Raw genomic sequence first — 21,698 nt, 5'->3', positions numbered from 1 at the left:
ACATTTGAAATGTTAACATTTAAGCCATACCTGTATACTTCAAAAGAAAAAAGCACCTAGGATTTCCCTAGCTATATATTTACAATTATTGGAATGACTGAAAATAATAACAGCTGAACCAGAAAAAAGAACCATCTCAACATCTATATTCCTTTTTCAAACAAACAGTCAGTGATACCCACATTTAACAAATATAAATCTCTCTGAATCTTCTGATAAGGAGAGAGACATAAATGTGAAGTCCACAGGACCTTTCCTCATCATACTTTCTCTCATGCATCTTTGGAAAAAAGTTTATATATAATCAGAGATAAATAGGCTTAATTGAAAAAAAAACCAGAAGCTATGTTTATGGAGTATTTTATGTATGGATTTTCTCTTAATAAAAGTGTACTTTTCTTGTAACTAGTCATGAAAATCCTAATTTGTAAATTTGTCTAATCCCAATTAAATCATATCTTTTCTCATCACCAATTTGTAGATCAAAATTGATTAACCAGTAACAAAATGTATGGCAGGAAACAGAATAAAGCAGCAGATTAAAAAGTGCACCTTAAATTCACTGACTCAGAACACAGTGAAGTTCATCTTGAAAGCATCAACGGTAAATCTGCTTTCAAGTCACATGATCCATCAGTGTACATTAGTATTTAAGATTTTCTTTTGGTCCTTATTCTGTTTATTTACTTCATTCTATTATCACTGGCAAAACACTATGACTTTTTTCCTTTTCCCTTTTGTTTCTCTTTCTGTATCTGTTGCAATTACTTAAAAAAAAATGACAAGCCAATTTAGTTTATAACTAGGTCCTCCTTAAGACACACTCCTAGATAGATAGATAAACCTAATGAAATGCACTCAGAGAAAGTAAATCTACTTCTGTAATATATTATTTTGAGCCATTTATCCAGTTGGCATAGTGAGATACTTAAAGGAATTAACATTGTGTAAAAGTTTTCCCAAGCATTAAATTACTTTCAAAGACCTTAACATGGTGTGCTTCCTGAGTTATTTAAATTATAGTACATAATTAGTTTCCAAAATATTAAATCAGGATTATTGTCTACTTGTTCCAATTAACAGTATCAAGCAGTACATTATGTAAAGGTAAAAATGTACAATAAAAGAAGCCTGCCAATAGTCTTTAATATACTATAATGACGTTGAGCTTCTACTACAATGAATAATCCACATATTCTATATAAAAACTCAAGTAATACACTTTTGACTGATACTATTCAAAACAACAAGTAACATTTTCACTGAAGTTTTACACACATTTAAAAAGTAATTTGAATGATCTAAGATTTAGCTTAACATAAAATCTCTGAAAGAAGTTATATCTGCATTTTCAGTGAGCTGTACGACAGGTTCATTAAAAATGCAGGTAATCTGTCAGTCTATTGGGAAAAATCTCAATTTCTGCAAAACACTTGCATCAATTACTTACACTTTACTCACTCACATTTGCCTTTCATTTTAATAGATTTTGCATTATTATTTAATATCAGAAGGAATGGATTCACAAGAGCAAACATAAAATAAACTAAGACATTTGAGATGGTGGGTTAAAAGAGTAAGCTATATCATCTTTATTATTTAATAAAATGCATCCTGTTCAATACAGTGCAAGCCAAGAATAATTAAAATATTTTATGTTTCAAGTGCCTAACAAATAACAATTCTTATCTTGAGGTTACATATAGGAGTGCAATGCTTTCCTATACCAGTACAAGTTCTTGAGAAGTTCAAGGTGTCCCTCTCCATTTTGTAGCTTTCAACACTCTCATTTGGATGGTGCTCTAGTCATCATGCCACCAGACCTCTGTTTCTCTCAACAGTGTCCCCAACAATCTCTAGGCTTTTCACACAAGATCTTCCAAATATCTTCTCCCCAAGCCACTTTCCTTGAATATTTTTTAAGCCAGTCCACTGGGATGCAGGCAGGAAACCTAACTTTAGCCACAAACAGTAACAGTTAAGATTGCTAAAGCATCAATTAAACAGTTGAAAGAGGTTATCAACATTCAATGTACGTCAAAGGTGACCTGATCTTTGCCAATAGTACTACTTCATCCTCATCAAACTAAAATAACAAAGCAGTAGGAGAATTTAGCTGAAATCCCTACCCTATGATTCGTTATGGATGCTGTCAAAATACATAAACATTTGCACTGCCATACAAACTCAGACTGGAAGAAACAAATTTAATAAATCAATTGAGGCTCCATGGAGAAACTACCAACAGACCAGGATCCAATTTTAATTGTGGCCCTATGAAACATAACATAAACATGGCCATGCAGTGTCAGACCAAATGATCCATCTAGACTAGTATCCCATTTTCTAAGAGCAGCCAGTGCCAAATGCTTCAGAGGGAATGAGCAGGTCTTGTTCAAAGAATTTATAAAGACAGGGATTTATTGATAACTATGAGTTACCTCCCACTCGCTGCTTGGAATCATACTTGTGCACTATTTAGTTTAATAAAGACCGTCTGTTCAGTCAGTTGGACTGAAATCAAAACATTTCAGTACTAAACATTCAATATCATCCTGCTTCATTACAAGCAACTCTCTTTTCACAGTGTATTCTGCATATAATAAGGCATTTATCACAATCTTTTACTTCTCAATAGCAGATATGCCCAACTTGCAAAATATAAGGGCTACTGTACATTTTGGGCATGATCCTGAAACTACCACACAAAAGAACCCTACTGGAGCTCACCAGAGGAGGTTTTGTAGGATTGAGCCCGTGAAGTTTGACTTCCCTCCACCTCATTTTTGTCATGGCTTGCTCCATCTAGCAGAAATGGACTGCAATAAATGATTGGGGTACTTGCAAGGGAAAAAAGTTAAATATGTTTACATTACCATTGATCCACTTATTTCATATACATTTAATATATACATGTACATATATATATATATATATATAAAAAAAATACACACACACACACACACACCCCTGACCATACTAGATGTTATAAAGTAGTATATTATCAAGAGTCTACCAGAATCAGGCCAAGTAATTCCTCCTGCTTATAATCCTATAAAGTATATACAAAAATCACAGTTAAAAGTTGTCTGCATCTTTCTATTTTCCCTTAGAACATTTGTTACTATGGATAATGAAACAGATTTATATAATAAAGTTAACATATTAACAGCATATGCACTTATTACCAGAAAAATCAACTATTTTTATTTTTGGACAGTAATTCAGGATAGGGACTTCTTTTCATATGCGTTTATACAGCATATGTAGCATAATGGGGACCCAAAACCAACTGAACTCTCTGGGCACTGCAACAGTACAGATAATGTATGTATAATTTCATACAATTCTTTATTCTCTGTCTTGCAAGTGATCACTTGTTCTTATCTAAAACTACCCACAGTAACATTTTTATTTTAAGCCTACAACTGCTCAGCCAGAGTAAGTAGCTGGTCATTTTTCCAGATGCGTTAAGTCAGTTACGATCCAGCCTTTAGACTCTCAACTGATGAAGTAAGAAAATACATATATTGTCATAAAAATACAACCAAAAGTGGTGAGGAGGGAGGTTGTCATGGGGTAATCACAGTAAATATTTGGCAACTGGATGGGGAGGGATAAAACACTCATCGAGTGGGTGGTCATTACAATCTTCCTTTGGCCTGCTGAGTGGCAAGATCTACCCTCTCATAACTCTCGCTTTCTTTGCCACAGCCAAGAAAAACTAGTGGCCACATTCACTCCTGACAATAAGGAAAAAGAGGCAAGAGAAGGTGGAAGGAGAGAGCATGCATGCCCGTGCATGTGCGAAAGCCCATCTAGCTATCTCAGAACTTCTTTGCCCCCCATCCAAAAAAAAAGAAATGTGCTAGCCTTAATTAAAATGGGACGTTTTTGGTAAAATAAATTTTAAAACAAACGTTCTTAATAAGGAGATAATTCGATTTTCTGAAGTCTGGTGATTGCCACTGATCTACTCTGGAGGCCTTGGTTATCCTTCCATAGCAGAAAAGGTCTTGACTGCCTCCAGCTGAAGACAAGAGGAGGGAAAGCCTACAGTTTGTGATAATTTAAAAGAACTTACTCCAGGGCCTGTGGGCCGCTTGTGCCCAGTCAGCACAGAGCTGCAGCCCATGTGACATCCTCAGGGCCATACAGGTAGTATTGGATGCGGCCCACATAACACATTGTGGGTCGCATATGTGGTCCACAATGGTAATTGGGTTGAGAACCACTGCTCCAGACAGTATAATTTTGATAATCTACCTATACTGTTTCTTAAATCACACTAAAAGCGCTCCTCAAAATAAGCATTAGCAGCAAGGGCACAGCCAATGCTAGATATTCCTTCAGGATATTTTGTGTGACTGCATTCATGACCTCAAAACGTTTATTTTCATAAAAAGCTATCATAGAATAAGTTTTTGTATACAACTTGTATATAAAACAGCTAAACCAAATGTTTTTGTGTCTTCCATCCAAATAATGTAATTGCAGTCATTTTTTTTGACACAGAGCCCACATTATGTACTGAAGCGGCACTCAAGAGGCCCCAAAATCAAGATCAGGACTGTAGAATGCTAAGCAATATACAAATACATGAGAAGAAAATCCCCATTCCAAAGAGTTTACTTGCAATAGAAAACTTCAGTTTTTTTGGGAAAGATTTATCCTTAAATATTGGTGCTTGCCTCTTCATTCAAAATCTCAAATATAATTAAAAACATTCTTGGAAGGTTTATTTGAACCTTTCATTTGAAAAAGACTGAATATTTATTTAGCTTTTTTGACTGACTCTCCCCAGTTTTAATTCTTTCCCGTAATTCTTTTTAACCTTGTCCCTAATTTCAACTTTAGAGAGCTGGAAGAGGAGACGTATGCTGACAATTGTAATTACAGATTACAGTATACCATCTGCTAAAAAAGTGCTTTATAAATGGTATTGAGCTGTAACAATGTTCTCAATCAAACCTCACCTGTGTAAAATCTAGATTTTTGTGCTGATAAAGCAATGTTTTTTCTATGTGTAGTCGGATTTCTCAACACTGCTGATTTTACATTTTTAACAGGAACTGCAGCTACATTCAGGATGCTAGACCTACTGAAAGCAATATGCAAGTTTCCCACTCAGGAATTTAAGGGGAAATTTTAGTTTCATTTATCCTAGATTAATACTAATTACTAGACTAAAGATGTACGTGGTCTAAAAAACAAAAACAAAGGCAATATGATGTCTTACTACTCAGAGAAATTGAGCTTAAATATATTTGGTGATCAAAGAAATGTGTTACTAATTAATATATTGAAAAACTAAAAATGTCAAGTTCATAAACTACAGTTAATAGCAGTTTCCTCAATCTCCCCATTTTACCTCTACCAGCAGTATAATGTTCATAACCAAATCACTAATTTTATTATGACATTCTATTTTTAGCTTTTTATATTTTTTTTATATTATGGTATCACTCATAGCATACTAGCTGCTGTTCACACAGTCCCTTTTCTAAAAATTTACATCCTATAATATCATACAGAAGAATTTACACTACAACCCCTGTTGCAACCTTTAACTTCAAATAAGTATTATCATTACAATTCACAGATTATGGTTTAAATAGTAATTAATCCATTTGGAAAAAATACACTAGATTTATTTATTCAGGACCTTTTAAAAAGGTATTGAGTGTTTTTGTTCTGTTTAATAAAAAGTATATTCAGAACTGGAAAAAGGAGAGTGTAACACAAGAATACCAGTGTTTCCCTTTGCCTACGAGTAGGTGGCAAAGGGGATATTAAGAATGTCTCAGCCTATAAAACAACAGTGTATTCCATCTACAGTAAACAGCTAAACCTGAATAATAACTTTTATGCTTTAAATATGTTTTAGTGAAATAACAGGGCAGCTGGGAGAAAACCAAGATATGACGCTAATGGATGAAATCACTGGAAGTGAGACCACCTAAAGTTCTTCCACATGGCCTATTGGGGACGCTGATCTGTGGAGCAGCTTCATTAGAAGATACAAAAGGAAGATGGTCACTAGTTCTCCAGTTATGAAGCAAACCTTTACATTAACAGTCAGTGAGGAAGGAGAAATTAAAGTAAAAGGGAAAGAAGAAAAAAAGTTGAGGAAAACTTAGGCTAAAACTAAGTAAATATGTTGGGATCAGGAAGCTTCTTAGCATAAACCATTCTGGAAAGCTTCAGGGAAAAGGAATCTTTCAACTTACAAAAACTGACAGAAAAAAAAAATCCATGTTTCATTATGACATGAAGCCAACAAAGCCTCATTGATTACTAATTTTTAAGATATATAGGAGAAAGCAGCAGCACAAACATTTGTGCCATAAAGTAAATTACTTTAGATGAAAAACAGTAACAAAAGTTGTACATGTGCAATCCCCCTTATACAAAAAGTTTCAGAGTCTGACCTCTACTGGTCAATTAAGCACAGTGCTTAAAAGACTAGGCTAAAATCCAACAAAACAAAACAAAACCAACAAAACCCTGGATCTTTGGGTCAGGAAACAGATTATTTTGAGATTGCATTTACAAAAGAATGTTATAGGACTTCAAACAAAATTCTTAGTTACTTTCAGTGCTGAATGAAGTGAGGCATCTAAATGCAATTTCTCATAGATCAAACACATTATAAGTAAGGCTAAGATTTAGTCATGGGTATTTTTGGTAAAAGTCATGGACAGGTCACGGGCAACAAATAAAAATTCACAGCCCATGACTTTTACCAAAAATACCCATGACTAAATCTCTACTTCTGAGGCCCCACTGCTCCGAGGGGCCCCTGCTGGGGGGCGGGGGGGGAAGGAGACTGCTCCAGTGCTGAGGGTTGACTGCCCCCCAGCCGCTGCTCCCAAGGACCACTCTCCAGACGGCCTCCAGTTCTCCCTGGGGCCACTGCTGCTCAGGCAGACCCCAGGGCACCCTAGAACAGGCGCTCCCCAGAGTCAACCACAGTGGCCACTGTTCCAGTCGTCCCTGGAGCCAGCTGCCCGGGACCACCCAAGCAGCAGCTGGTGCAGCTAGCCCCCGGGACCACCAGAACAGCGTCTGGTGCGGCTGTCCATGCACCTTGCCCTGGGGGATGGGCCTGAAGTCAGCCACACCAGCCACTGTGGAAGTTACGGAATCCGTGACTTCCGTGATCTCCATGAAAGAATCACAGCCTTAATTATAAGTGTTGAAATAATTTACATTACAAAACAGGCAATTTGAAATTGGGACACAACATGTGCTAGTTCAGGGGTTTTCAACCTTTTTCATTTGCAGACCCCTAAAAAATTTTGAATGGAGGTGTGGACTTCTTTGGAAATCTTAGACATAGTCTGTGGACCCCTAGGGGTCCATGGACCATGAGTTGAAAACCACTGATCAAGCTGAACAAACACAAAGATTGAGTTCTATTCCCGATTGCCACAGGCCCTGTGTAAGCCTCAGCGAGACACGTAATTTCTCTGTACCTCAAGTTTTTCCCCATCTGGAAGATGATGATAATTATGAAAACATTTTACAAATATGTTAAGATCTTTAGGTGAAAAGGTAAAATATAAACATGAGAAGTATGAAAAAAAAAAAGTATGCTAAACAAAAACTTCCTAAACAAAAACAAAACAAAACCACACACCACTTACAAAGCAAGAACATTTTGGAGTTAGTTAGTTAGTTTCTTTACACAGAATATCTTCTCATCTGAATCCCAAAAGCAAACGTTTTTTTAGCTTGTTCTTTCCCTAATACACTTTAACCAGTGCCCAATCAGCCAGGGGAGTGAGGGACAAGGATCAGTTGTAATTGCAGTGCTACTACAGGGGGTTCAGTGTAGTACCAGGTAGTCCAGTTTAGAACTTTTAAAAATATTATACCTGGGTTAGGGACTTGGGGCTCAACTCTCCACTGCCTTGCACCTACTGTAGAAATTTATATCTGGTGCTAAGTGAATATAGAAACAAATGTTACTATTCTGAACAAGAAGCCTCTTGTGCACACCTTGCACACGTGTAAGAGACTACATGAAGTTCAAGGCTGTAGAAAAAGTAAAATGTGGTGAGGCTACTTATCTGGAACATGTTATACACATTTATAGGACTGTACACATTAACTGCAACAACCATTTTATTAAATTACTAACTCACAATAGAATCATACATAAAACTGCAAAATTATGCATGTAAAAGTTTGGGGTTTGAAAAATATATGTATTGAGAACACACAATAGCAATTTTTTTTTCTTTAACTACAGATATTTGGCTTACAGAGTTAGTCTTCACCAGTGGCACATGTAAACTTATTGGCAGATAATGTAAGCTCTACAAACCAAAGTCAAGAGTGCACAGAACTCATATATTCACATTTTAATTTTATAATAATTCAAAAGTTATCCAAACAACCTTAATATAAGTCCTATGGAGTTCTAAGCAATTTTTTCAGCAGAAAATAATTTGTTCAAAGGAATTTGTTATAATAAAATCTTTCTAATTCAACAAGCATGCGATATTGCTGGAATCCTGATTACATGATTCAGCAAACAATACTGTATTATCATTAAAAATTCAAAATGTCTTACCTTACCCGCCTTGTCTCTCTAAATAGTCCAATAAAAGATATTATCTAAACAACTTCTGTAGGTGACAGAGACAAGCACAACTAAGATTTTTTTGGTTCGATGCACTGGCTTTCTGGATTGCAAAACAACAACAACCAAAAAGCCACAACTAAGCCACCAGCAATTTATAGGTATAGGTATTGGTATCAAAAAGATGGATCCACCACATAAATTAGAATCTGTATTAGCCCCTGATATAGCCCTAAGATACAGTGAAAAGAATGGATACTTATCTTACTGTAGTTGTGGTTCTTAGAGTGTCCACACAGATTCCACCAGAGGCGCATGGGCCACACATAAAATCAAATTATTCTGGCCAGCAGTGTTTGTTGGGGCCATGTCTGTGCCTTTGATGTCCTTATGCCCCCCCCCCCACCAGGGAACATTAAAGGCAGAGTGGGCCCAACCAGTCAGACAGATCCTTTGCAGATACAGAATCCCAGAGAATTAGAACTAGTAGCAGGAAAGAAGGGCAGGTAGTGGAACCCATGTGGAAAACACATCTCAAATAACCACAGTTACTGTAAGGTAAATTCTTTCTTTCATTGATTGTCCACATCGATTCCATGGATTCCCTTCATCTAAATAGAAGATTGAGACCTCCATCTATTTTTCAGGATCAGAAAGCACCTGGAATAAAAACTTTTACCTCCAATTCCCTTGGCACCACTTGTATAGCCTTCCACCTCCAGGAGTGAGTAAACCTCTGATTTCAGTAGGTTCTCTTGAGAGGGGTCCCTAAGAGGGATGGAGGGCAGGTTGGAAAGAGGGAAGGATTCAAATTGCAGAGAATAACCCCTTTGAACTATTTCCAGAATCCATTTGTCTGGGGTGATGATACTTCAGGCACTGAACGAGTGGCAAAGCGTTTCCGAAAAAAGGAGGGATTCAAAGTTGGTCCGAAGCACTTGAGCCACACATCAAAACTTGAGGTCTAAGGCAGAAGACAAAGAAGATGTTTGTTTGCCTTTTATTATGGGTTTAAAGTTCTTCATCCGTTGTTGCTGCACAAGACGAGGTTGTGATGCTGGTACTGGCATCACTGTGAGAAATATGAAGATGAGGACAACTACTGTTATCTATACTATCTAAAACCAGACACCCAAGGCCTTCTTGGGCGTTGGTAGACCCCTAGGGATCTGTCTGTTCACCTGGTGGTCACATTTTCCCACCGTAGGACCTCTTCATTTCTCACACTGAACAAGTAATCACCCCTGAAAGGCACCACACCTGCGTCCTAGTTTCTGGTAGACCACCAGATGATCTGAGACGTGTGCTGTCTCAAAGTTATGGCTGATGGTACTGCATCAGAGGAGTCAAAATGATAATCTCAGACTATGCTTGGCCACTAAACAGTCCTTCTGCTATCAGAACCCTGGTTAACTTCCTTCAGTCAGCAGTGAGGGCCACAGCAAATATAGCCATTTTCTCCCATAGATGGTACTGATACCTGGACATTACAGACTGTTAGAGTTACTGATGCTTAGTGAGACAGAAGAGAAACCTCCTGCTGCCCAAAGTATGCACCTTATGCCTTCTTTGTCACATGCAGTGAACTTGGCCTCTTTTTTTAACTCAATACTGTTACAACCACCACCAGCAAAACTGGGAGCATGAGAAGTGTGGAAGAATGAAAATCTTTCATGAGGCAGCCAGTACAGTTTGTCTTGACAGTTTCTTTTGACATAGACCGGCTGGATGCAGGAATAGCACAAGCTGTCTGAGCACATTGTAACAGCACTTCCAAAGGAGGGAGGGTCATAATGTTTGTAGAAGAACCCACAATATCAGATGGGGTGAGAGATTTCTTCCACTGGAACAAAGGCATTTTTAAAGTCTATGTCATTCTGTCCTCAACCTCACAGAACTTAAACTGATGGGGAAAATGCAGAGGCAACTCTCACATTGTTGTCAGGAGAGTAGTGGTGGAATAAGCCTTTCAGCTGTATAAATCTAGCCTCTTTAATTCCTTATCCCTGCAACAGGCTTTAGGACAGGATTGATGAGACTCAGTAGTAGTTATGACCACCAAGGAATCAGGCGCAGGATGGATTTAAAAAAAAAAAAAAAAAAAAAGTCAAAATCTCATTGAGCACATGATTTCTCCTATCCATTCACTTGGCCATAGGACGTATAGAGGCCGAGGTCTGCCAAAGTTTTTTTGCTAGCTCCAGTAAGGCTTCATTGATAGAAATGGCAACTCTTCAAGGAGGATGTGGGGATTCTTTTGCACAAGCTGTGCCTGCACTACTAAAGAAGTAGCTACTCTCCTCATGAGATCCTGAAAATTTCTGAAATCCTCTGGAGGAGGTCAACATCTGGTGAAGATGAAGAAAGATGGAGAATATCTAAGGGTTCTTCTATTAATTCTCCTCTCCTCCAGGGGGTCCAGCACAGAAGGTGGAAGGATGATAGCAGGATCCTGAGCAGAGGTTTCCTGCATTGGATGAGACTTCCTCTAGAGAGTGACCATGATGGAGATTCAGGGTCGCCCGGAGTACACCAAGACCAGTAAGATCAGAGGATACTACATAGTCTGAGCAATCTATGGCAGGAGATGCCATTCTGGAGCTTCCCTATAGAAAAACCATTTCTGGCCTTTAGGTTTCCTAGTTGTAGAAATCATGTAAGGTGGTCTAAAAGATCTCAAAGGTGAAACATGTTCATCCCTTTCAGAGTCTGAAGAAGAAATACAAGTCTCTTCAGAATAGGGAGGAGCAGTCCCCAGTGGGGATGTAGGTGGTCTAGGTATAGAAGACACATTGGGCTTCAAGGAAAGAGAAGATTGGGATGGCTGGAACCCATGCAAGTGACTGGTGCCAGATTAATAGGTCAAAGAGACAATTCTGAAATGGAACTGACAGCAGTGATGTCCGAGTGCATCAACACTGCCCAGATGCATCAGTGAAGCAGAGAACACTGGTGTTGGTTGCAGCAAAGGAGAGTCCATTAGGGAAAGGTAAAGAAGATCCTTTACTGACAAAAAGCCCTGCGGGAAGAGGGGCACCACAGGTATGCGTAACAATGCCAACAGTGCAGAGGTAGACTGAATCAGATGAAAGGAGAAAGAAGGACCCGGTACAGGTGAAGACACCAGTCTGAACAGCCCTGAATGAACCAGAGTTGATGGTGCTGTCCCAGATGAGACCAGCAGTACTAGAGGACTTACCAGAAGACTTCCAGGGAGAAAACCTATACTTTATGCTCATGTCAGCACAGAATATCTGAAGTCCAATCAACAAGGCTGACAGTGAAGTGTGACATTTGTCACCAAACTTGTGCTTTGAATCAAAAGCAGTTAGAGGGGCGCTCCTTGTTGTTTCTAAGTCCTTTGCCTCACAAAGGGGCTCAGCTCCAATGCAGGACACATCAGCTCTTTCATGAGGTGAACTTTAAGACAAAAATCCCTCTGTCTTCTAGTCCTGATGGGGCAGGAGGTATAGGTAGGGCATTTGTTCCTTACCACAAGAAATCAAACAGCTCTTGTTCCTATCGGTGATGGCAAGAGCAGCCCTGCACATAGCACACTGCTTAACTCTTGGAGGATTTTAATATGGAAAAATTCCCAAGTAACTACTAAACTGTAACTAAATAAGCAAACTACTAACAGCTAAAAGCTAAAAGATGCTGGCTAACCGAAGCAAATGCTTCAGGGAGCTTCAACTCTAGACACAAGAGGTGGGAAGGAACTGAGAGTGAGTGGTAGGACACGCCCCTTTCATGCCCCCACCTGAGAGCACAAGGAGAGTAGGGGCACCTGCGCTGCCGAGTAGTACCGCTGGCAAAAGTCTCTGACATGAGTGGACTGGGAGCTCATACACCTGCAGTGGAATATATTTATGTGCACAAGCACTCGAAGGAGAACTAACCTAAATGTTTGCTGTTGCCATTTTAAGTGATTTTTTTCAGTCAGACAAAGTGTGTTACCAGTTTTTGCTCCTCAAGAATATATAGAATCAGATAGACATGTGCCGCCTATGAAAAGATAAATATCTAAAGACAGATCTATTTCTTACCTAAATATTTGGGTCTTTCATACAACAGCTAGCCTATTCTGCTTTTTATTAACATGTATATCTCTTTAATCAGTATGCCCGTGTTCCCATATACTTTTGTGTCTAAAGTTATTTTTAAACATGGTTTCAGTACTCAAAACAGAAAATTTGGTGCTCCACCAGTTTACTGCCTGCAGAATTTGTTTGTGTTGCCAACACAGTGTTGCAGCACTGTCATATTATAGAAAATCTGATATCCTTAACTCTGAGCAAATCCTTTGATGGGGAACTACATTATCCAATCCATTCTACCACTGATTTTCTTTCATTGGTGCAGTTAGTAGCAAAACAAGTTAGAGATCTCGGATTTGACAGTTTATTGAAGACTAACATTTAGCCACCACAGCAACATGCTTATTAGCTCTGTACAGTGATCTTTGTGCACATGTTTGGAGAAGGCTTCTACCCAGATATGACATGTCAGACATTTATCATCTTGGTATCTATGTGGCTTCAAAAAGAACAGGATCTGAAACTTTCATTCCCATGCTAGAAGTGCTAAAGGAGGAGTACAACAGAGGTACCCATGCCTGAGAGAATTTTTGGATACAGTCCTGTTAAAAATATGTTTATTTAGTCTAGAGAAGATAAGACTGGAGGGGGACATGATAACAGTCTGCAAGTACGTAAAAGGTTGTTAGAGGAGGGTGATAAATTGTTCTCCTTATCCACTGAGAACAAGACAAGAAGTAATAGGCTTAAATTGCAGCAGGGGAGATTTAGGTTGGCTATTGCAGGGAGTGGGGGAACCTTCCAAACTGCAAGGGTAATTAAATACTAGAATAAGTTACCTAGGGAGGCTGTGGAATCTCAGTCATTGGAAGTTTTTAAGAACAGATAAGACAAAAACCTGTCAGGGATGGTCTAGAATCTAGTTCATATATAGTTCTGCCCCAGTACATAGGACTGAATTAGATGGCCTATCAAGGTCCTTTCTAGTCCTACATTTCTATGATTCTAAACAAGAGGTAGCAAGTTCCAATCATCATATTCTGTACCTCTGAATTCACTACTCTGACAATGAGTCAGTAATCCAGCAGGTAGCAAGTTTGAGAGGAAAGATACAAGGGTCAAAACTTCATCACCAGACCAGGAATGAAGACCGGTGTCCAAAGCAAGTTTGGGGAGTAAAGTACACTGAGGCATTATTTACTATCAGTACCAACAATACATATTAGAATGAATTCAATATGGCTGTATACTTCTCTTTTAAAAAAAAAATTGCACTGCAATATAATGTACTGTAGTATCAGAGTAGGCAATGGGATCCAGTTCTGAGCATGATTTTCTGACATAATAGGATGTTTAAGTCATTGAAGATTGAAAATGTAGGTAATTAATGTACTCACCTGTAACTGGAGGTTCTTTGAGGTGTGTGGTTCCTATCTGTATTCCACAAATGAGATACGTATGTGCAGCATGAGTAAGAGTCCAGTTTTTTTAGCAAGCAGTGTCCATTGGTCTGCATATGTGCTATGGCTCTATTCGTGCTCCAAACTGAGGAGATAAAGGACAGTGTGGATCGACACCTCTCTAGTTCCTATTCTTACCACAAATCCAGTTGATACGCAGCAGAAGGGACAGAGGGTGGGTAGCTGAATATGGATATGGACCACACATCTCAAAGAACCTCCAGTGACAGGTAAGTAACCTCCATTTCTTTTTAGAGTGATGGTTCCAAAGTGTGTTCCACATATGGGAGGTTACCAAGCAGTGGTCAAAACAGGAGGTGGGTGCGAGGACACAGAAGTGATAGCTGATTGTAATACTGCTGTCTCCACAGCTGTATCTCCAGTACAAGATTGAACCAAGGTATAATGTCTTGTGAAGGTGTGCATGGAGCTCCAAGTAGCTGCCCTACAAATTTCTAGAAGAGGTACATGTCTCAGAGATGCAGCAAAGGTTGCTTGTGCTCTCGTGGAATGAGCTCTCACCCCCACCAGCAAGTAGGGCAGAGGGAGAGAGAGGGGTATACAGCTGGGAGCTAGGTGACAGCAAAGGATAACACAACCAGATACTCATTTTCAAAGTCTGCACCGATATAGCTTGACCCCTTGATCTCACTGCTATAGAAACAAATATATGGAGGTGTCTTTGTAACAAATTCTGTTCTTTGTAGATAAGAGGCCAGTTCCCTTTAGACATCCAGAGAATGAACTCTCCTCTCTTCATCTGAGGCATGCGGTTTAGCCAAAAATATCACCAAGTGCCTGCTTGATGAGACTGATGTATGGGGGGAGGGAGGGCAGCCCACATCTGATTGTGGTCTCATTGTCTTCTCCATCAGATATTTTCTAAATCTCAGTTCCTGACAGCCAAGTGCAGAACTCGTGGGGGAGATGTGAGCCTAACCCAGGCAATAGAGGAAGAATTGATGTTCATCACTCACAGAAAAACAGTGAGGGCAGGAAACAGTTTTTGAATCCAGAAACTTTGGGCAGAATACCAGCTTTCTTGGAGGTGGGGTAGATGGACCTATTTACATTATACTAAAAAAAAAATACTAAAAACCAAAATTATTTACAATATGTTTACAGAAGTGACATAGTAGAAGAGGAGCCAAGGACACCAAAGATTCCAACTTAAACCATACAGTAATAAGAAGGAACTGGAAAGGCATCAAGCTGCACGCTCCTTTATAACCTCAGTTTAGAGCACAAAGATATAAGGCACATGCACAACCAACGGAGACTGCTTGCTAAGAAAATTCCAGACTCATGAGTGTGGTGCACATGCATATCCCTTGTGTGGGATACACATAGGGACCGGCACTGGAAGAAGAATCCTCTGTTTCTGTGGATAAATACTATAGCAGAGGCAACAGAACTGCAAGATTTCCCAATCGTGGTCCATCAACATGCCTCAAGCCTGTTCTCAAAGGCCACCAGTAAAAGCAACATAGCCTATCAGTATTACAGAGTCATTAAGTGTTAATGAATTACAACATCCTAAAAGGAAGATTTAGAACTTGCTTAGATACTGATTTAGTTATATTAATGCAACCCCCTTCTGTAGACAACTATTTCGGTTTAAGAGTGCCTTATGAGTAACAATAAGGATGCCTTGTGACTCATCAGTAGCAGTAAGGAATCAACTTGAATGAAAATTGGTATAAGGTACTCTTCCAAAAACAGGTGTCTACACAAGAGGGTTGCACTGATTTAGTTAAACTGGTACCCTTGCGTACATGAGAAAAGTAATGAGAGATGAGACAGTCCCTTTCAATGCTCTATCTACACTAATTCCCTAATGCCAAGTAAGTAGCATCCGATATCGGAAGTATTAGTTGAAGCTCTTGTATGAAGTTACACATACAATAGCACAGGGACATAAGTAGGGAAAAGTATTCAGACAATCCATCTAAATGTATCTTTTGTTCCATAATGTGATAATTTTTGAATATGGTCTTACCACTTGGAAGGCATTGTTGATCAACAATGTAAATTGTTAGTGCACCACACTTAAGACGGATCCATCATGACATTTCTTTCCAGGAGTCCAACTTGTGCTTTGAGGACGTGAAAGTAGATACAAAGATGCGTACAGCTATGAGTCACCTGGTATACAGCTGAACAAGAGTAAAGGCTCCAGGTATGGTACAAAGAAATTAAGTTTAAATGTCTGAAAGAAAAAGAGGGGAAGAGGGGAAAAATAGCTTAGTCAATTCTCATAGCAGTTTGCAATTAAGAGACAGTTAATCACTGAAAGTGGCCAACAATATCCAGAATTTTTCACAAAGAACCTTAAAACACAACTTTTTAAAAATGAAAAGCCACAAGAAATAAAACATAGATCTTAGATTTCAGAATTAGTAATCTTTATTCAGAAATGAGTTAGTAAATTCTCTTTCCTAGAACAGAAAATTAGACACTGATCTTTCCAGATCCCAAGTGTTTAAAAGGATCAGATCTCACCATAAGATTCTGTTTCATATTTTATGGAAATGTGTACATACATGAAGCAAAATGCATACTTTTTTATATTAAGAGAGTTTACCTATTGAGTTTTATATATATTTAAACTTGATAAGTTTTTCTGTTTCAATCATATGTATATGAGCTCTCACTATTGAGAGAAATTCCATTCAGAAATATTTATACTGTCTCTGTGGAGCCAAATCGCTTTATAAGAAAGACAAATTCACCATTTTAACTGCAGCTGTGCCTCCTTAATGAGGCACCACAAAAATCATGAGCTTAAGCAAGAGATTCCCCTACTGTGGAAATTTGCTTGTAAGTTACACTCATGTTGCAACTTGCCTACACTGCAGGGTTTGCTTTTTTTGTTCTCCTTCCATACTAACAAACTATAGCAAACACTTTAATATTTAGGAGAATTATTAATTTTACCCTGGAGGCAGATCAAGCAATTTTAACTACTTTCAACAATTCAAGTCTCAACATGCAACAGCAGTCTACATCTCCCGTTCACTTAGTTCTCATAAGCAGAATTTCATTTGCTCATTGTATGAAAGACTCCAGGCATATAAACAGAGCTGTACTCAAAGAACCATTTTATCAGAGTTCTGATGCAACAAGCATTTACTGGTTTCCTCTTAGAAGTAAACAATGGAAAACCAGGGGAAACACACTCCCAATGACACATGATCTACTTTAAAAAAAAAATACACAATTGGTTCTACTTCCTAATTACAGTTTTCCAGGAGCACATGATAAAATCTAGTTAAGATGTACAGAATTTTAAAAAATTAAAGAGCAAGCTACATCCAGAAGAGTTAGGTTTCAAAAAGATTGGGAGCAGGCTGCCCAGAGGAAATCTAAGGTTTTGCAACATTAGAAGCAAGTTATATAAACTAAGATACAATGTAATGCTTTAACAAAACAAGTCAAGTTGTTACTAGTACAGATTTCTGGAGAGTGATAGGCACCTACATAAGACAAAACCCCAAATATTGGAACTATCCCTATAAAATTTGGGCATCTGGTCACCCTAGGTGGCTTGTCATGCAGGTCACCTTTTTTACATGGACAAGCCCCAAGTTCCCACTATTTGTGAGTTTCTTCTGTACAACATAAACAAAGATCCATTCAAGATTTATCAAGACAGATGTACTCCTCCTGGACTACACCCAGAACAAAAGTTAGTGAGAGTCAGAGAGGGGGCACTCTTGGTTGAGAGCCCCAAATGTTGAACAACCTAGTGGAGGAAACAAGATTAAACCGAATACTAACTTTTTTCAGAGCATTTTACAAGACTTGTCCTATTGTGAAAGCCTTCCTGCAATAATAGATAATAATTTCACTCAAGTGTTAGGAATTGTGCTTGTGGTGCTGACAGTCCCATTGACAAACTGCAGTCCATTAGTTTCTGTGAGGGTGCAAAATGAGAGCACGGGGAAGAGAAAGAAGTATAATGACGACTTTTAAGACTGCATCAAGAAAATGCAGGCAACAATCCAGAGCCAGTTTAGTTGTGAACACTGATTCAATGGTTAAATAAAAGTGACTCACTAGGAACCAACACATCTTGCCTGAACGTGTGACTGACTTATGCAAGTCCATGCAAGAGCAGCCTCTCTTTATAGTGTTCACTACAGCATCTTCCCATTATAGAGCTTAATCCTGCTCTATTTGCAGTCAACAGTGAAACTCCACTTAACTTCAATGGAGCAGGAACAAACCAGGAAAATAATTTTGCAAAAATTTCCTCACACTACAAGTTGGAAGGCAAGGTAGAAGGGTCAAAAGGGAGGTTTGGTGCCAGAATTTGTACCAAAGTAATTCAAAGATATAACAGTGTATATATTTTGCAATTCTCCTCAACCCAGTGAGGAAAAAGGAGATCCAACATGACAAAATCACCACCACCACCACCCAACACCAGAAGCTTCAATCTGTTCATTAAGTTTGGGGGACCACGTAAGATTCATAAAATGTGAACATGAAGTTAGCAAAATTCAGCCACACAAGACCCCACAGACTACACTAGTTTCACCTCCACTTAGGTCATTATGAAGAGAGAGTTTATCTTTTGACACTTTAACTGTTAAAAGGATGCTCAGTGAATTTTGCACATCTTTCATAAGTGCACAACAGACAGATTTTGACTCTCACCTTCCCTGGAAACTTTGCCAAAGCCACCTGAAATTTCTAATGTCTTTATTTTTTCAGAAGGAAAACATCTGGAGCAGCTTTTGAGGGCGGGGAGGGAAACTTAAGGTCTTCACCTTTCAAGGAATCTTCTGACTTTCTTTTTGGGGGGGTTAAGATGAGAAGTGTTGATTGATATAAATTGATCTAGGAACTTATTTTAGTCATCCTTTTAGTGCAGAAGTAGAATTTAGAGGTCCCCTCTCTAGACACTACAAGCCCATAATAAGACAGTCCCTGGACTAAAGAGCTTACAGACAAGACAGAAAAAGGAAGTATTGTTGTTACAATTTTTCAGATGAGGAAATGGGCCAAAGAGCTTAAAATACCTGTGCAAGGAAGAGGTGGGAATTGAAACTAGAGCAGAGGTACTATTTGTTATTTTTCCATGCAACACCTAGCATGACAGGGCCTTTATTCTTGACCAGAGTTCTTATATGCTACACATTGTACTTGTCTATTCATAGAAAAAATAGTCTTTTAAGTCCCAGACCAGTGCCTTAGCCACAAGACTTTCCTTCCTCAATAAGAAACAATGCTATTGAGTGTTTTAGGAAGGCTAGATGCTTAAGCCTGAAGTCACTGAAACATAGAGGCCTGGAGGGTTCTAAAACCCTTAGGGAAACTTCTGGGAACTAATAAGCAGAACCAGCCAGAGCCAAACAAAGATAGCATAGGGCAATACTGAACCTAGAGCTCTTTAGGAATAATGGGTAAGGTTTACTTTTGCTAGGATTCTATTTATTAAGAAACCAGAAAGCAAGGCCCCAAACCTGCAAATGAATCTGCACAAGACTAAAGCCTAAGTGTAAGTCCACACGGGAGCTGGAAGGTGACATTTTCAGCTCAATGAGACTTACCCGCGCTAGCTCTGATTGAGCTTGCCTGCTGAAAGTAGAAGGGCAGCTGAGGTGTCACAGGCTTGCAGCCCCAAGTGTAATCCTGTCCGAGATCCTAGGTATGTACTCAGAGGCCTATCCCGTACACCACTCATGCCACCATGGCTACACTATTTTTAGCATGCTAGATTGATCACAGCTAAATCTTTCTGTGGACTGTCTCAGGGCATTAAGGCTTGAGTTTTCAACTGCCACTATACAATTCGGAGTTTCAGTCGTCCCAACAGAAGGGATGTAGGTAAATCAAGGACTGAAAAGAATGACTTAACATCCCCACCCCCACAACCAAAAAGATGGTGATGCAAGGTCAGACAGTGACCTGTTAAGACTGTTAAGGTGATCCTTCTTCCCAAAGTGTGAGGGCTGGTTTGTTTGTTAAACTTAAGATGCAAATATGACTCAAGGGGAAAAAATTAACACATTAAGTCCAGTTGAACTTTCATCATCTGGAAATAATGATTTTCTTAATATTTCCTGTCAAACAAAAGTGTTACTATACATTAGGGAGACCAAAACAGAGTATCACTGATCCTCTCTCCCCCCCGCCAGCAGCATTACTTACTACTCTTTGGGGAATTCTGCATCAAAAAAAAATTAAAAATTCTGCACATCAAATTTTAAAATTCTGCAAAATTCTGCATATTTTTGTCAAAATAACACAACATAATCACTCGAGTTTCAATTATATTGGTAATGTATTTCAAAATACCTGTCAGCAATTATGTCTGTAACAATACAGACAACAAAAAAGATTCAGGAAGCGCCGCTCTGCTGGGCTCCAGCCGACAGCCCCAGGCATGCGCAAAGCTGAAATTTGTCATTTCCACCAAAAGAAAGCATTTTGGTGGAAATCACAAATGCTGCGGGAAAAAGTAAAATTCTTCAGGGAACATTAATTCTGCACAAATTCTTCATTGCACAGTAGCATAGAATTCCCACAGGAGTAACCTACTTGGTAGACTAATGCACTACATCTAGGTTTTAGGCAGCACTCTCTCATACTAGTGTTCTGAACACCATATCACTGTCTAAACATACAGCAGTTGTGCATAACCCGGCATCAAAATGCCAGCAACCACCAGGTCTACAACAGCATTCCTACCATTAGAGCTCTACTGCTAAGAATTTTAAGAAGTAAATAAGATGTCTAGTGTACTTAAGGCCTAGAACCACCACTGCTGCTAGAACCCATGAAGCTGCACCATCATTAGAGCAATGGCAGAAGAACTTCAGAAAATTCCAGCTGTAGACACAGTTCTAGAGTCTAAACTCAGTTTCTAGTCCATTAGGAATATAGATGTGCTTACAGAAAATTAAGGAATTAATCAGCATGCAAGTTGTGTATTAAAAGAAGTTATGAAACAACTTAAGGGGATTGAAGATATACCGCATACACTCGTTCATTAGCCCGTTCGTTTTCAAGCCGACCCCCCAAGATGGTTAAGTAAAAATAGCAAAAACAATATGACGCTTTCATAAGCCGACCCTATATTTCAGGGGTTGGCAAACTTTGGCTCCTGGCCCGTTAGGGTAAGCCTCTAGTGAGCCTGGACGTTTTGTTTACCTGGAGCATTAACAGGCATGGAGCCCCTCAGCTCCCAGTGGCACGCGGTTTGCGTGTCACTTCCCGCAGCTCCCGTTGGCTGGGAACGGCAAACCACAGCCACAGGGAGCTGAGGGGCTCCATGCCTGCAGACGCTCCAGGTAAACAAAACGACAATGTATTAGATATTCAATTCAATGATTCCACAGAGTTTAAAATCATCAAATTTTGGTGTAGACACGTTTATAAGCTGACCTGCGCTCTTTGATGCGTCACTTTGATGAGTCACCAAAAATATTCAGCTTATGAACGAGTATACACAGTATATTCAGGATTTTAAACCAATATTGCATCATCCAGGAACTTGAGAAGTAGAAAATTAATTTTTGAAAGTTACATTTGACAACTTCCTACTTTTAAGAGACTGACTCAAGTACCCAATGTCTGCATAAAGGATATATAATGTCTGCA

At 39.0% G+C, this 21,698-nt stretch overlaps 1 protein-coding gene across 6 annotated transcripts in view; it reads right to left on the bottom strand.

Annotated features, from left to right (window-relative positions):
* Positions 1-21,698, bottom strand: part of FRYL (FRY like transcription coactivator) — a 411,199-nt gene that overhangs the window by 362,383 nt on the left and 27,118 nt on the right. For 3 of the 6 annotated variants that reach the window (XM_065598067.1, XM_065598066.1, XM_065598070.1), the window contains exon 2: positions 16,087-16,296. The exons of 2 other annotated variants lie outside the window; for them this stretch is intronic. Coding sequence is in view for 1 of the 4 variants with exons in the window: in XM_065598065.1 (XP_065454137.1) it covers positions 2,731-2,840; positions 16,087-16,100 (124 nt within the window). In the remaining 3 variants the exon portion in view is untranslated. Of the gene's footprint in view, positions 1-2,730; positions 2,841-16,086; positions 16,297-21,698 lie in introns of all 6 variants that reach the window. One more of the 6 variants, XM_065598065.1, reaches the window with a different exon arrangement.

This window comes from Chrysemys picta, chromosome 5 (assembly GCF_011386835.1).
Source record: "Chrysemys picta bellii isolate R12L10 chromosome 5, ASM1138683v2, whole genome shotgun sequence".
In the NCBI taxonomy this organism is placed as follows: domain Eukaryota; kingdom Metazoa; phylum Chordata; order Testudines; family Emydidae; genus Chrysemys; species Chrysemys picta.
Note: the sequence above shows the minus strand (reverse complement) of the source record. Positions and strands in the feature narration are given on the sequence as shown.